This window comes from Pseudophryne corroboree, chromosome 2, assembly GCF_028390025.1.
Source record: "Pseudophryne corroboree isolate aPseCor3 chromosome 2, aPseCor3.hap2, whole genome shotgun sequence".
NCBI lineage: Eukaryota > Metazoa > Chordata > Amphibia > Anura > Myobatrachidae > Pseudophryne > Pseudophryne corroboree.
The window spans coordinates 515,170,221-515,186,930 of record NC_086445.1 but is presented as its reverse complement, the minus strand read 5'-3'; the positions used below and the strand labels follow the sequence as shown (position 1 = coordinate 515,186,930).

The window sequence follows — 16,710 nt, the reverse complement described above, 5'->3', positions numbered from 1 at the left end:
AAAATCTCTGCTGCCGATCGCTTCCATTCTAAAGGGCCCCATACACTTATGCGACATGTCCGACAGTCATGTCGCAGGCGATCACCCCGTTAGCCTCCCGGGCGGCAGGATCGCCCAAGATACATCGTATGCTGTCCTTTTGCATATGATATATCTTGGGCGTTCCCAGCCATGCCTGCGGGGTCGGACCTGATCGCTAGTGCAGCACGGTCAATCTGGAGGATCCGATCCGATGCTCACGGGAACGCGCATCGGATCGGAAACACCTCAAAAATGCCCGATTTCATCCGATATATCGGTCCGAAATCGGGCATTATCGCTCTAGTGTATGGGGCCCTTTACACTTGGTTTCATAGATGTCACCACTACCAGCCTTTCATTAAAAAGATTTAATGAAAGCGCAAACCATCTGGATTAGAGGACGATTTTGCTGGTAGCCTATGGAGGTGCAAGCAGACTCAGGTTACCTAGGCAGAAAAAAAATCACGACTGCAGCTCGCTTTAAATTGCATCTACCCCAAAATCTGCCTCAGGGATGTACAGTATGTGCAGTTGGTCGCGTGTGACCAGGAGACCTGCTCTTGTGCACATGTGCAGCTTCCCTGTAACTATGGTAGGTGAATGAAAATGTATTTTCACCCTACATTCAGCAGTAATCAGAAGGCTTGCTACCCTCCCGAAGGACAAACATGACTGTCTTCTCAGATGTCCACTTTTCTCAAGCTGCCACTGTGCATCCTGACATTTAACGGTGGCCTCATGCATTTGGACTCTTGATTTTCTGTTACCAAAGGCAGTCCCCATTGTAGGTGAAGCACTGGCAGATAACTTGCTCTACATACTGTACAGCAAAAATAGGAAGTGCTGGTGACGCTGGCCAGTCCTCACACCAGTTCCCTACCTGGGTACGCTTTGTATGGCAAAGAAAGGAAAACATATGCCATCTTCAGGTAAGGATAAACACAAGGAAAAACAGCATGATTGTCAGTGAAAGGTGAATATGGATGTGCTACCTCACAATTCTGTTAACATGCATCATGTATAAAAAAAAAACCCCAAAAAAACCCCACAGTATGTTGTTAGTAAATAAATAAATTAGAAACCGATGAACACCTTTTTCTATTACAATAGAAATAATCAATACCAAGGGTGTTTAAACAATCATTTATTAGGAATTCGTTGAATTTTAAAAAAATAGATATTTGAACCCCTTTTTAGTACAATACATAGTGACCAACTAAAGAATTTGTTCAGTGGTCAGCTAATAAAATAAATCAAAGTCTTTGATAATTACACCTCACCCTCCACCTCCCTCAAACCATCCAGGCACAACAAGCTTAATCACAGTGAACAAATCTTTTCACTGCAAAAAACTATAGCTATAATAAAAGGCATAACAGTTTAAGGTTAAACAATGCAGTCATGGGCAAAGTGCTTAAACAAGGCAATGGTTTGAAGAATAATGTATCTGAAGTATAACCTCACTTTACAGCAATATTCACGTATGCTGGAAAAAACAGCCATGCCCACCAGTGCACACAGCGCCAGCTCGAGGGCTGCAGTGCCAGTTAACTTCAGGCCCGGACAGCGCTGGGCTCTTCTGAGTGGATCAGGCAGTGCAGAGACAAGGCGGCGTAACAGCATAGGTCACACAGCCGGCTGGTACACCTTAGAAATTTGTTACAACTTTTTCAGCATGCCGCAATTTAAAAAAAGGTTGAAAATCACCGCTATAAGGACTATGACTATGTATACTAAGTGGATACATTGTTACTGTCAAACATATGTGGGACAGAAGGCACAAATACATAGAACATAATTCCCTTAATCATCTAGCAGGTTATAAAACCCCATCATCTGAGAATCCCTGAATTTTATATTAATAGTGCAAAACCACAGATTCTGTTCCATGTAGAAACAGTCGAAGGTCAGCTCATACAGTAACATCCTACTCAACAGAAACATGTAGTCAAATGATTTACTTTTTAATAGTGTCTTTAAAATGTTCTTGATTGCATGAAAGGTCCAACATCAAGCTGTACAGGCTGATCATTGTGGGATTCCGATAGCAGTTTACTGCTCAACACATTCGACTTCTTTAGAATGGCTAATTTACTCCTTCCAGTTTCAGAGTCCAGCCATACTCCACAGGGAAACCTCCAGGAGGGATGGGTGGCAGCTGAACAACGAGCCCTACCTTTGGGTCAAGTTTCCAGGCCAACTTCCCAGAGAGCCCCAACAGTGTCACCTGCAGGAAGAAATTTAGTCATTGTAATAATGGCCAGAGATGGTCAGATGGAGGTTACAATGGTTAAATAACATACGCAGAATGTTCGGAAAGATTTAATTGTATTATTTCCCACTTGCAGTGTTTTGGCACAATATAGCTCTCTCCACAGCAGAGGAAATATGACACAGTGGTAGCACACACATATTATCATAACCATAAACAAACACATACGTGTATTTTATATATATCTATATAGACAGTCTCCTTGTTCGCCCTAATTGCACTGTGTTGCGACTAAGACGCATTTTCATCAGAAAAGACGACCGACACTGTCAGATTCTCACACGACCTGAAGAAGGGGAGCATGCCCCCGAAACATCAATATGGAATAAAGCAATTTATCAGTTTGCAAGTCTTAGGGTTCCGCCTTAATCTCCAATGCTGCTCATCTTTGAGGGGTTCCCCTTACGGAGGAAGGCGCCAGAGCACAAAGTAAGTAGTGTTCATTGCTGATCCATACCTATCACATACACCTCATACCTAGAGGAACATCCATCACATACAAACACTACACAATAGTGCATTAGGACATTAGCTTCTGCAACCTGTAGTTACTACTACTATTATTATCATCATCCTTTATTTATAAGGCGCCACAAGGGATCCGCAGCGCCCAATTACAGAGTATGTAAACAAATAAGCAATACAAGAATACAGTGACCTACAATTCAATACAGAGTATATAAACATAGCTGGGTCAGCTGATGACACTAAAATAATTATCAGGGTGGCAGAAAACGGAGGGATTTGGTGCCATCAAAGAAAGTATTAAAAAAATAAGAATTTACTTACCGATAATTCTATTTCTCATAGTCCGTAGTGGATGCTGGGGACTCCGTAAGGACCATGGGGATAGCGGCTCCGCAGGAGACTGGGCACATCTAAAGAAAGCTTTAGGACTATCTGGTGTGCACTGGCTCCTTCCCCTATGACCCTCCTCCAAGCCTCAGTTAGGATACTGTGCCCGGACGAGCGTACACAATAAGGAAGGATTTTGAATCCCGGGTAAGACTCATACCAGCCACACCAATCACACCGTATAACCTGTGATCTGAACCCAGTTAACAGCATGATAACAGAGGAGCCTCTGAAAGATGGCTCACAACAATAATAACCCGATTTTTGTAACAATAACTATGTACAAGTATTGCAGACAATCCGCACTTGGGATGGGCGCCCAGCATCCACTACGGACTATGAGAAATAGAATTATCGGTAAGTAAATTCTTATTTTCTCTAACGTCCTAAGTGGATGCTGGGGACTCCGTAAGGACCATGGGGATTATACCAAAGCTCCCAAACGGGCGGGAGAGTGCGGATGACTCTGCAGCACCAAATGAGAGAACTCCAGGTCCTCCTCAGCCAGGATATCAATTTTGTAGAATTTTACAAACGTATTTGCTCCTGACCAAGTAGCTGCTTGGCAAAGTTGTAAAGCCGAGACCCCTCGGGCAGCCGCCCAAGATGAGCCCACCTTCCTTGTGGAGTGGGCATTTACAGATTTTTGGCTGTGGCAGGCCTGCCACAGAATGTGCAAGCTGAATTGTACTACAAATCCAACGAGCAATAGTCTGCTTAGAAGCAGGAGCACCCAGCTTGTTGGGTGCATACAGGATAAACAGCGAGTCAGATTTCCTGACTCCAGCCGTCCTGGAAACATATATTTTCAGGGCCCTGACAACGTCTAGCAACTTGGAGTCCTCCAAGTCCCTAGTAGCCGCAGGCACCACAAATAGGTTGGTTCAGGTGAAACGCTGAAACCACCTTAGGGAGAAACTGAGGACGAGTCCTCAATTCCGCCCTGTCCGAATGGAAAATCAGATAAGGGCTTTTTCAGGATAAAGCCGCCAATTCTGACACGCGCCTGGCCCAGGCCAGGGCCAACAGCATGACCACTTTCCTTGTGAGATATTTTAACTCCACAGATTTAAGTGGTTCAAACCAATGTGACTTTTGGAACCCAAAACTACATTGAGATCCCAAAGTGCCACTGGAGGCACAAAAGGAGGCTGTATATGCAGTACCCCTTTTACAAACGTCTGAACTTCAGGGACTGAAGCTAGTTCTTTTTGGAAGAAAATTGACAGGGCCGAAATTTGAACCTTAATGGACCCCAATTTCAGGCCCATAGACACTCCTGTTTGCAGGAAATGTAGGAATCGACCCAGTTGAATTTCCTCCGTCGGGCCTTACTGGCCTCGCACCACGCAACATATTTTCGCCAATTGCGGTGATAATGTTTTTGCGGTTACATCCTTCCTGGCTTTGATCAGGATAGGGATGACTTCATCCGGAATGCCTTTTTTCCTTCAGAATCCGGCGTTCAACCGCCCTGCCGTCAAACGCAGCCGCGGTAAGTCTTGGAACAGACAGGGTCCTTGCTGGAGCAGGTCCCTTCTTAGAGGTAGAGGCCACGGATCCTCCGTGAGCATCTCTTGAAGTTCCGGTTACCAAGTCCTTCTTGGCCAATCCGGAACCACGAATATAGTGCTTACTCCTCTCCATCTTATCAATCTCAGTACCTTGGGTATGAGAGGCAGAGGAGGGAACACATACCCTGACTGGTACACCCACGGTGTTACCAGAGCGTCTACAGCTTATTGCCTGAGGGTCCCTGGACCTGGCGCAATACCTGTCGAGTTTTTAATCATGTGGAAGACTTCTGGGTGAAGTCCCCACTCTCCCGGGTGGAGGTCGTGCTGAGGAAGTCTGCTTCCCAGTTGTCCACTCCCGGAATGAATACTGCTGACAGTGCTATCACATGATTTTCCGCCCAGCGAAGAATCCTTGCAGCTTCTGCCATTGCCCTCCTGCTTCTTGTGCCACCCTGTCTGTTTACGTGGGTGACTGCCGTGATGTTGTCCGACTGGATCAACACCGGCTGACCTTGAAGCAGAGGTCTTGCTAAGCTTAGAGCATTGTAAATGTCCCTTAGCTTCAGGATATTTATGTGAAGTGATGTCTCCAGGCTTGACCATAAGCCCTGGATATTCCTTCCCTGTGTGACTGCTCCCCAGCCTCGCAGGCTGGCATCCGTGGTCACCAGGACCCAGTCCTGAATGCCTAATCTGCGGCCCTCTAGAAGATGAGCACTCTGCAACCACCACAGGAGGGACACCCTTGTCCTTGGTGACAGGGTTATCCGCTGATGCATCTGAAGATGCGACCCGGACCATTTGTCCAGCAGGTCCCACTGGAAAGTTCTTGCGTGGAATCTGCCGAATGGGATTGCTTCGTAGGAAGCCACCATTTTACCCAGAACCCTTGTGCATTGATGCACTGAGACTTGGCTCGGTTTTAGGAGGTTCCTGACTAGCTCGGATAACTCCCTGGCTTTCTCCTCCAGGAGAAACACCTTTTTCTGGACTGTGTCCAGGATCATCCCTAGGAACAGAAGACACGTCGTCGGAACCAGCTGCGATTTTGGAATATTGAGAATCCAATCGTGCTGCCGCAACACTACCTGAGATAGTGCTACACTGACCTCCAACTGTTCCCTGGATCTTACCCTTATCAGGGAATTGTCCAAGTAAGGGATAACTAAAATTCCCTTCCTTCGAAGGAATATCATCATTTCGGCCATTACCTTGGTAAAGACCCGGGGTGCCGTGGACCATCCATACGGCAGCGTCTGAAACTGATAGTGACAGTTCTGTACCATAAACCTGAGGTACCCTTGGTGAGAAGGGTAAAATTTGACATGAAGGTAAGCATCCTTGATGTCCCGAGACATCATGTAGTCCCCTTCTTCCAGGTTCGCAATCACTGCTCTGAGTGACTCAATCTTGAATTTGAACCTCTGTATGTAAGTGTTCAAAGATTTTAGATTTAGAATCGGTCTCACCGAGCCGTCCGGCTTCGGTACCACAACAGTGTGGAATAATACCCCGTTCCCTGTTGCAGGAGGGGTATCTTGATTATCACCTGCTGGGAATACAGCTTGTGAATGGCTTCCAAAACTGTCTCCCTGTCAGAAGGAGACATCGGTAAAGCCGACTTTAGGAAACGGCGAGGGGGAGACGTCTCGAATTCTAATTTGTACCCCTGAGATATCACCTGAAGGATCCAGGGGTCTACTTGCGAGTGAGCCCACTGCGCGCTGAAATTCATTGAGACGGGCCCCCCACCGTGCCTGATTCTGCTTGTAAAGCCCCAGCGTATACTGAGGGCTTGGCAGAGGCGGGAGAGGGTTTCTGTTCCTGGGAACTGGCTGATTTCTGCAGCCTTTTTCCTCTCCCTCTGTCACGGGGCAGAAATGAGGAACCTTTTGCCCGCTTGTCCACGAAAAGACTGCGCCTGATAATACGGCGTCTTCTCATGTTGAGAGGCGACCTGGGGTACAAACGTGGATTTCCCAGCTGTTGCCGTGGCCACCAGGTCTGAAAGACCGACCCCAAATAACTCCTCCCCTTAATAAAGCAATACTTCCAAATGCCGTTTGGAATACGCATCACCTGACCACTGACGTGTCCATAACCCTCTACTGGTAGAAATGGACAACGCACTTAGACTTGATGCCAGTCGGCAAATATTCCGCTGTGCATCACGCATATATAGAAATGCATCTTTTAAATGCTCTATAGGCAAAAATATACTGTCCCTATCTAGGGTATCAATATTTTCAGTCAGGGAATCCGACCACGCCAACCCAGCACTGCACATCCAGGCTGAGGCGATTGCTGGTCGCAGTATAACACTAGTATGTGTGTAAATACCTTTTAGGATACCCTCCTGCTTTCTATCAGCAGGATCCTTAAGGGCGGCCATCTCAGGAGAGGGTAGAGCCCTTGTTCTTACAAGCGTGTGAGCGCTTTATCCACCCTAGGGGATGTTTCCCAACGCACCCTAACCTCTGGCGGGAAAGGATATAATGCCAATAACATTTTAGAAATTATCAGTTGTTATCGGGGGAAACCCACGCATCATCACACACCTCATTTAATTTCTCAGATTCAGGAAAACTACAGGTAGTTTTTCCTCACCGAACATAATACCCCTTTTTGGTGGTACTCGTATTATCAGAAATGTGTAAAACATTTTTCATTGCCTCAATCATGTAACGTGTGGCCCTACTGGAAGTCACATTTGTCTCTTCACCGTCGACACTGGAGTCAGTATCCGTGTCGGCGTCTATATCTGCCATCTGAGGTAACGGGCGCTTTAGAGCCCCTGACGGCCTATGAGACGTCTGGACAGGCACAAGCTGAGTAGCCGGCTGTCTCATGTCAACCACTGTCTTTTATACAGAGCTGACACTGTCACGTAATTTCTTCCAACAGTTCATCCACTCAGGTGTCGACCCCCTAGGGGGTGACATCACTATTACAGGCAATCTGCTCCGTCTCCACATTACTTTTCTCCTCATACATGTCGACACAAAAGTACCGACATACAGCACACACACAGGGAATGCTCTGATAGAGGACAGGACCCCACTAGCCCTTTGGGGAGACAGAGGGAGAGTTTGCCAGCACTCACCAGAGCGCTATATATATACAGGGATAACCTTATATAAGTGTTTTTCCCCTTATAGCTGCTGTATAGTTAATACTGCGCCTAATTAGTGCCCCCCTCTCTTTTTTAACCCTTTCTGTAGTGTAGTGACTGCAAGGGAGAGCCAGGGAGCTTCCCTCCAACGGAGCTGTGAGGGAAAATGGCGCCAGTGTGCTGAGGAGATAGGCTCCGCCCCCTTATCGGCGGCCTTATCTCCCGTTTTTCTATGTATTCTGGCAGGGGTTAAATGCATCCATATAGCCCAGGAGCTATATGTGATGCATTTTTTTTGCCATCCAAGGTGTTTTTATTGCGTCTCAGGGCGCCCCCCCCCCAGCGCCCTGACCGGAGTGTGAAGTGTGCTGAGAGCAATGGCGCACAGCTGCAGTGCTGTGCGCTACCTTGTTGAAGACAGAACGTCTTCTGCCGCCGATTTTCCGGACCTCTTCTGCCTTCTGGCTCTGTAAGGGGGCCGGCGGCGCGGCTCTGGGACCCATCCAAGCTGGGCCTGTGATCGTCCCTCTGGAGCTAATGTCCAGTAGCCTAAGAAGCCCAATCCACTCTGCACGCAGGTGAGTTCGCTTCTTCTCCCCTTAGTCCCTCGATGCAGTGAGCCTGTTGCCAGCAGGTCTCACTGAAAATAAAAAACCTAAACTAAAACTTTCACTAAGAAGCTCAGGAGAGCCCCTAGTGTGCACCCTTCTCGTTCGGGCACAGAGATCTAACTGAGGCTTGGAGGAGGGTCATAGGGGGAGGAGCCAGTGCACACCAGATAGTCCTAAAGCTTTCTTTAGATGTGCCCAGTCTCCTGCGGAGCCGCTATCCCCATGGTCCTTACGGAGTCCCCAGCATCCACTTAGGACGTTAGAGAAAAGAAGATAAGGTAATTAAGAGAAGGATAAGCACATGAGGGAAGAGGGTCCTGCTCGTGAGAGCTTACATTCTAAAAGGGAGGGGCACACAGACAGGGGTGACACAGATGGGGTAGAACGTGAGCGTGGGCCACAGAGGGCTTAGGATAGGAGATGGCTGGGTTTGATGAAGAAGTGTGTCTTGAAAGGCCGTTTGAAGTTTTGTATAGAGGTGGAGAGTCTGAGGGGGGAGAGGTAGAGAATTCCAGAGACAGGGAGCAGCACGTGCAAAATCTTGGAGGTAGGAGTGGGAGGAGGTAATCAGTAGGCAGGAGAGGCGGCGTGCATTAGCAGTTGTTCCTAACTCCATATCTACACAAAGCACTAAAAGCAGACCTACGTCCAGCACAGCAACTTCATATCTCCCAGTCACTGCATGCTACACGCAGCACTACATTCAGCAAAACAGCCTTATGTATACTACAGAGACCAAGATACACAGAACCATACCACTAGAGCCATACATAACAGCCTCATGCCTAATGACATACAATGCACACCTCATGCTACCCTGTGTGCACAACAGCCTAACACAAACCAATGTCCTATGCCCACCTTTAAAACCCTAGTACAGTAGCCACATCAGTCTCAAGGCCACCACACAGAGCTGATATATATAGATATATATAGATATATATATATATATATATATATATATATATATATAGATATATATATATATATATATATATATATATATATATAGATAGAGATATATATATATATATATATATATATATAGTAAATTAAAGAAGGCTGCGGCACTCGAGGTCTTGTCAAAAAGTTAGTTATAATTGAAACATCAAAATCAATACGATGTATTGATTTTGAGGTTTCAATTATAACTAACTTTTTGACAAGACCTCGAGTGCCGCAGCCTTCTTTAATTTACTATTGATTCCGTTACTGGAGGCACCGGGGCAGATCTTACATTACAAACAGAGTGCCGGGCTGAATTTCAACATATATATATATATATATATATAAATAGAGGTGGTGTTCGGCACTCTGTACTTGAAGGCTGAAAGCTGCTCCGGTGCCCTGCCAGCTGAAGTCAGTATAAGGCAGGAAAAAACGGCTGGCACTCAGAGACTTGCAAAAACGACTCAGACTAAGTGGTTAAATGCCAACGTTTCAGGGGATAACCCTTTTATCAAGACCTTGATAAAAGGGTTATCCCCTGAAACGTTGGCATTTAACCACTTAGTCTGAGTCGTTTTTGCAAGTCTCTGAGTGCCAGCCGTTTTTTCCTGCCTTATATATATATATATATATATATATATATATATATATATATATATATATATATATATATATATATATATATATATAAAAAACAATGGAGAATAGCGCCTAGGTAAATTCAATAAGACCCCTTAAGATAGAGGAAAAATACTGACTCTTTGGTTAGACCTAACACTCCTCACAAGTAAGTGGCAGCTCTTAAACAATATGAAGATAAATATTTAAAAAATGAAGTATAAAAAGCGCCTAATAGTGTCGGTGAATCACTCTTCGTGAATATAAACGTGATGATAAAACAGACAAAGTATAACAACTTAGCTGCGGATATTTCTGGTAGATGACTCTTAGAAGCCGGACATGTAAAGGAGAGATAAATTTGACATAGAAGAAGTCCTCACTTCAGGACGAAACGCGTTGGGACAGGGACTGGATGCTCACCCATTTTGACTTCCCATCCGTGAACAGATAAGCCATGCTTTTATATTTTATCTTGTACGTTTGATACTTGCATTTACGGATGAATTCTATCCCAAAATTTATATATGCGGACAGATAAGCCTGTTATACTTCATAATCTTGTACGATTAATACCTACATTTATAACTGAATGAGCTGCTATATACGTCCTTAAAGCCTTTTTTTACTGTTTATGGTCTATATATGTAACCTGCATGTATGGCAGGAGTGTGTTTATTAAATTGTTATTGGTTTTAATTAATCTAGTTTTTTACCAAAAATTGGAATTAGCACAGTTCCTAAACTGTTTTTTAAACACATGTGGAATTTTAAAACAGTACACACTATGTCAAATTTATCTCTCCTTTACATGTCCGGCTTCTAAGAGTCATCTACCAGAAATATCCGCAGCTAAGTTGTTATACTTTGTCTGTTTTATCATCACGTTTATATTCACGAAGAGTGATTCACCGACACTATTAGGCGCTTTTTATACTTCATTTTTTAAATATATATATATATATATATATATATATATATAAATAAGGATTTTTATACCTACCGGTAAATCCTTTTCTCTTAGTCCGTAGAGGATGCTGGGGACACTTCAAGAACCATGGGGTATAGACGGGATCCGCAAGAGACATGGGCACTTTAAGACTTGTGCGAACTGGCTCCTCCCTCTATGCCCCTCCTCCAGACTCCAGTTATAGGAACTGTGCCCAGGGAGATGGACATTTCGAGGAAAAAGGATTTATTTTGATTTAAACTAAGGTGAGATACATATGAGCTCACACCTCAAGCATGCCGTACAACATGGCATTTAACCCAACGCATGCAACGGCATGAATAACAACAGCAACAGGCTGACTACACATGCAACACAACACATGTGTAACCATAACCAATAACTGCAGATACAGTACGCACCGGGACGGGCGCCCAGCATCCTCTACGGACTAAGAGAAAAGGATTTACCGGTAGGTATTAAAATCCTATTTTCTTCTACGTCCTAGAGGATGCTGGGGACACTTCAAGAACCATGGGATTTATACCAAAGCTCAAGAACGAGCGGGAGAGTGTGGATGACTCTGCAGCACTGATTGACCAAACAAGAGGTCCTCATTAGCCAGGGTATCAAACTTGTAAAACTTTGCAAAGGTGTTTGAACCCGACCAAGTAGCTTCTCGGCAAAGCTGTAATGCAGAGACCCCCCTGGCAGCCGCCCAAGATGAGGCCACCTTTCTGGTAGAATGGGCCTTCACTGCTTTCGGTAATGGCAATCCAGCCGTAGAATGAGCTTGCTGAATCGTATTACAGATCCAGCGTGCAATAGTCTGCTTGGAAGCAGGAGCCCCAATCTTGTTGGGATCATACAGGACAAACAGAGCCTCCGTTTTCCTAATCTGAGCCGTTCTGGCTACATAAACTTTCAAAGCTCTGACCACATCTAGAGACTTTGATTCTGCTAAGGCGTCAGTAGCCACTGGCACCACAATAGGTTGGTTCATGTGAAACGATGACACCACTTTCGGCAGAAATTGCTGACGAGTTCTCAACTCTGCTCTATCTTCATGGAAGATCAAATAGGGGCTCTTGTGAGACAAAGCCGCTAATTCAGACACCCACCTTGCAGAGGCCAACAGCATGATCACTTTCCAAGTGACAAATTTCAACTCTACCTTACGTAGAGGTTCAAACCAATGAGATTGCAGGAACTGCAACACCACGTTAAGATCCCATGGTGCCACCGGGGGCACAAAGGGAGGTTGGATGTGCAGCACACCTTTCACGAAAGTCTGAACTTCCGGAAGGGAGGCCAATTCTTTTTGAAAGAAAATTGACAAGGCCGAAATTTGTACTTTAATTGAGCCTAATTTTAAGCCCGCATCCACACCTGCTTGCAGAAAATGGAGAAAACGGCCCAGCTGAAATTCTTCCGTAGGAGCCTTCTTGGATTCACACCAAGACACATATTTTCTCCAAATACGGTGATAATGTTTCGCCGTTACTTCTTTTCTAGCCTGAAGAAGTGTGGGAATGACTTCACTGGGAATACCCTTTCGGGCTAGGATCCGGCGTTCAACCTCCAAGCCGTCAAACGAAGCTGCGGTAAATCTTGGTACACGCACGGCCCCTGCTGTAACAGATCCTCTCGTAGAGGAAGAGGCCAGGGATCTCCTACGAGCAATTCCTGAAGATCTGAATACCAGGCCCACCTTGGCCAGTCTGGAACAATGAGGATTGCCTGAACCCTTGTTCTTCTTATGATCTTTATCACTTTTGGAATGAGTGGAATCGGAGGGAACACATATACCGACTGAAATACCCACGGTGTCACTGGGGCGTCCACTGCGATTGCTTGAGGGTCCCTCGACCTGGAACAATATCTCTGAAGTTTCTTGTTGAGGCGAGACGCCATCATGTCTATTTGAGGAATTCCCCAACGACTTGTCACTTCTGCAAAGACCTCTTGATGAAGACCCCACTCTCCTGGATGGAGATCGTGTCTGCTGAGGAAGTCTGCTTCCCAGTTGTCCACACCTGGAATGAAGACCACTGACAGAGCGCTTACATGCCTTTCCGCCCAGCGGATAACTTTTGTGGCCTATGACATTGCCGCTCTGCTCTTCGTTCCACCCTGGCGGTTTATGTACGCCACTGCTGTTATGTTGTCCGACTGAATCAGGATGGGCAGATCGCAAAGAAGATGTTCCGCTTGTAGGCCTTTGTAAATGGCCCTTAATTCCAGAATATTTATGTGTAGACAAACTTCCTGGCTTGACCATTTTCCCTGAAAATTTTCCCCCTGTGTGACTGCACCCCAGCCTCGGAGACTCGCATCCGTGGTCACCAGGATCCAGTCCTGGATCCCGAACCTGCGTCCCTCTAGGAGGTGAGAGCTGTGCAGCCACCACAGGAGTGAGATTCTGGTCTTGGAAGACAGGATTATCTGTCGGTGCATGTGCAGATGGGACCCGGACCACTTGTCTAACAGGTCCCACTGAAACACTCTGGCATGGAATCTGCCAAACTTAATGGCCTCGTAGGCCGCCACAATCTTCCCCAGCAACCGAGTGCATTGATGAATAGACACTCTTGTTGGTTTCAGAATCTGTTTGACTAGGTTCTGAATTTCTAGAGCCTTTTCCACTGGAAGAAAAACTCTCTGTAATTCCGTGTCCAGAATCATACCCAAGAACGACAGACGTGTCGTCGGAACCAACTGCAATTTTGGCAAGTTTAGGAGCCAACCATGTTGTTGCAGAATTGTCAGGGAGAGCGTAATGTTCTGCAGTAATTATTCCTTGGACCTCGCTTTTATCAGGAGATCGTCCAAGTACGGGATAATTGTGACTCCTTGCTTGCGCAGGAGAATCATCATTTCCAAACGGCAACGTCTGAAACTGATAATGGCAATCCTGCACTGCAAATCTCAGGTAAGCCTGATGTGGAGGAAAAAATAAGAATTTACTCACCGGTAATTCTATTTCTCGTAGTCCGTAGTGGATGCTGGGAACTCCGTAAGGACCATGGGGAAAAGACGGGCTCCGCAGGAGACTGGGCACTCTAAAAGAAAGATTAGGTACTATCTGGTGTGCACTGGCTCCTCCCTCTATGCCCCTCCTCCAGACCTCAGTTAAGGAAACTGTGCCCGGAAGAGCTGACACAACAAGGAAAGGATTTGGAATCCAGGGTAAGACTCATACCAGCCACACCAATCACACCGTACAACTTGTGATAACCATACCCAGTTAACAGTATGAACAACAACTGAGCCTCAGTAACAGATGGCTCATAACAATAACCCTTTAGTTAAGCAATAACTATATACATGTATTGCAGAGAGTCCGCACTTGGGACGGGTGCCCAGCATCCACTACGGACTACGAGAAATAGAATTACCGGTGAGTAAATTCTTATTTTCTCTGACGTCCTAGTGGATGCTGGGAACTCCGTAAGGACCATGGGGATTATACCAAAGCTCCCAAACGGGCGGGAGAGTGCGGATGACTCTGCAGCATCGCATGAGCAAACTCAAGGTCCTCCTCAGCCAGGGTATCAAACTTGTAGAACTTAGCAAACTTGTTTGACCCCGACCAAGTAGCAGCTCGGCAAAGCTGTAAAGCAGAGACCCCTCGGGCAGCCGCCCAAGAAGAGCCCACCTTCCTTGTGGAATGGGCTTTCACCATTTTGGATGTGGCAATCCAGCCGCAGAGTGAACCAGCTGAATTGTGCTATAGATCCAGCGAACAATAGTCTGCTTCGAAGCAGGAGCGCCAACCTTGTTGGCTGCATACAGAATAAACAGCGAGTCAGACTTTCTGACTCCCGCCTTTCTGGAAACATAAATTTTCAAAGCCCGGACTACGTCCAGCAACTTGGAATCCTCCAAGTCCCTAGTAGCCGCAGGCACCACAATAGGCTGGTTCAAATGAAACGATGATACCACCCTAGGAAGAAATTGGGGACGAGTCCTCAATTCTGCCCTGTCCATATGGAAGATCAGATAAGGGTTTTTACATGACAAAACCGCCAATACTGACACACGCCTAGCCGAAGCTAAGGCCAATAGCATGACCACTTTCCACGTGAGATATTTTAGCTCCATGGTCTTAAGTGGCTCAAACCAGTGGGATTTCAGGAAATCCAACACAACGTTAAGATCCCAAGGTGCCACAAAAGGAGGCTGAATATGCAGCACCCCCGGAACAACGTCTGAACTTCAGGCAGTGAAGCCAGTTCATTTTTAGAGAAAATGTATAGGGCCGAAATCTTGACCTTTATGGATCCTAATTTTAGGCCCATAGTCACTCCTGACTGTAGGAAGTGCAGGAATCGACCCCGCTGGAATTCCTCTGTAAGGCCTTCCCGGCCTCACACCAAGCAACCTATTTTCGCCATATACAGTGAAAAAGTCTTGCCGTCACGTCTTTCCTAGCCTTTATCAGCGTAGGAATAACTGCATCCGGAATGCCCTTTTCCGCTAGGATCCGGCGTTCAACCGCCATGCCGTCAAATGCAGCCGCGGTAAATTTTGGAACAGACAGGTCCCCTGTTGCAACATGTCCTGTCTGAGAGGCAGAAGCCCTGAGTCCTCTGAGAGCATTTCCTGCAGCTCCGGGTACCGAGTCCTTCTTGGCCAATTCGGAGCAAAGAATATTGTTTTCACTCCTCCTTTTATTACAATTCTCAGCCCTTGGGTATGAGAGGAAGAGGAGGGAATACAGAGACCGACTGGAACACCCACGGTGTTACTAGTGCGACCACAGCTATCACCTGAGGGTCCCTTGACCCGGCGTAAAACCTTTTTTATCATTTTTTTAATGAGGTGGGACGCCATCTAGTCCACCTTAAGCAGTTCCCATCAATTTGCAAACTACGTGAAGACTTCCTGATGAAGTCCCCACTTTCCCGGGTGGAGGTTGTGCCTGCTGAGGAAGTCTGCTTCCCAGATGTCCACTCCCGGAACGAACACTGCTGACAGTGCGCTTACTTGATTCTCCGCCCAGCGAAGAATTCTGGTGGCTTCTACCCTCGCCACCCTGCTCCTTGTGCCGCCTTGGCGGTTTACATGAACCCCTGCGGTCTGACTGGATCAGAACCGGTTGGTCGCGAAGCAGGATCTCCGCTTGACTTAGGGCGTTGTATATGGCCCTTAGTTCCAGGATATTGATGTGAAGGCAAGTCTCCTGCCTTGACCACAGCCCTTGGAAATTTCTTCCCTGTGTAACTGCCCCCCACCCTCGGAGGCTTGCATCCGTGGTTACCAGGATCCAGCCCTGAATGCCGAATCTGCGGCCCTCGAGAAGGTGAGCACTCTGCAGCCACCACAGGAGAGACACCCTGGCCCTGGGGGATAGGGTGATTAACCGATGCATCTGAAGAGGTGATCCGGACCACTTGTCCAGTAAGTCCCATTGGAAGGTCCACGCATGGAACCTGCCTAAGGGGATGGCCTCGTATGATGCCAGCATCCTTCCCAGGACTCGAGTGCAGTGATGCACTGACACCTGTTTTGGTTTTAATAGATTCCTGACCAGTGTCATGAGCTCCTGAGCTCTCTCTATCGGGAGATGACCCTTTTCTGGTCTGTGTCTAGGATCGTGCCTAGGAGAGGCAGATGAGCTGTAGGAACCAACTGAGACTTTGGAATATATAGAATCCAGCCGTGTTGCCGTTACACTTCCAGAGAAAGTGATACGCTGTTCAGCAACTGCTCTCTTGATCTCGCTTTTATGAGGAGATCGTCCAAGTACGTGATAATAGTGACACCTTGCTTCCGCAGGAGCACAATCATATCCGCCATTACCA

At 46.5% G+C, this 16,710-nt stretch overlaps 1 protein-coding gene across 1 annotated transcript in view; it reads right to left on the bottom strand.

Moving 5' to 3' along the window:
- Nucleotides 1-1,150: 1,150 nt before the first annotated feature.
- The window catches only part of FUCA1 (alpha-L-fucosidase 1), a 37,769-nt gene continuing 22,209 nt past the window's right edge, over nucleotides 1,151-16,710 (bottom strand). The window contains exon 8 of the mRNA XM_063954102.1: nucleotides 1,151-2,248. Within this exon, the coding sequence (XP_063810172.1) occupies nucleotides 2,108-2,248 (141 nt within the window). The 3' untranslated portion in view covers nucleotides 1,151-2,107. The remainder of the gene's footprint in view (nucleotides 2,249-16,710) is intronic.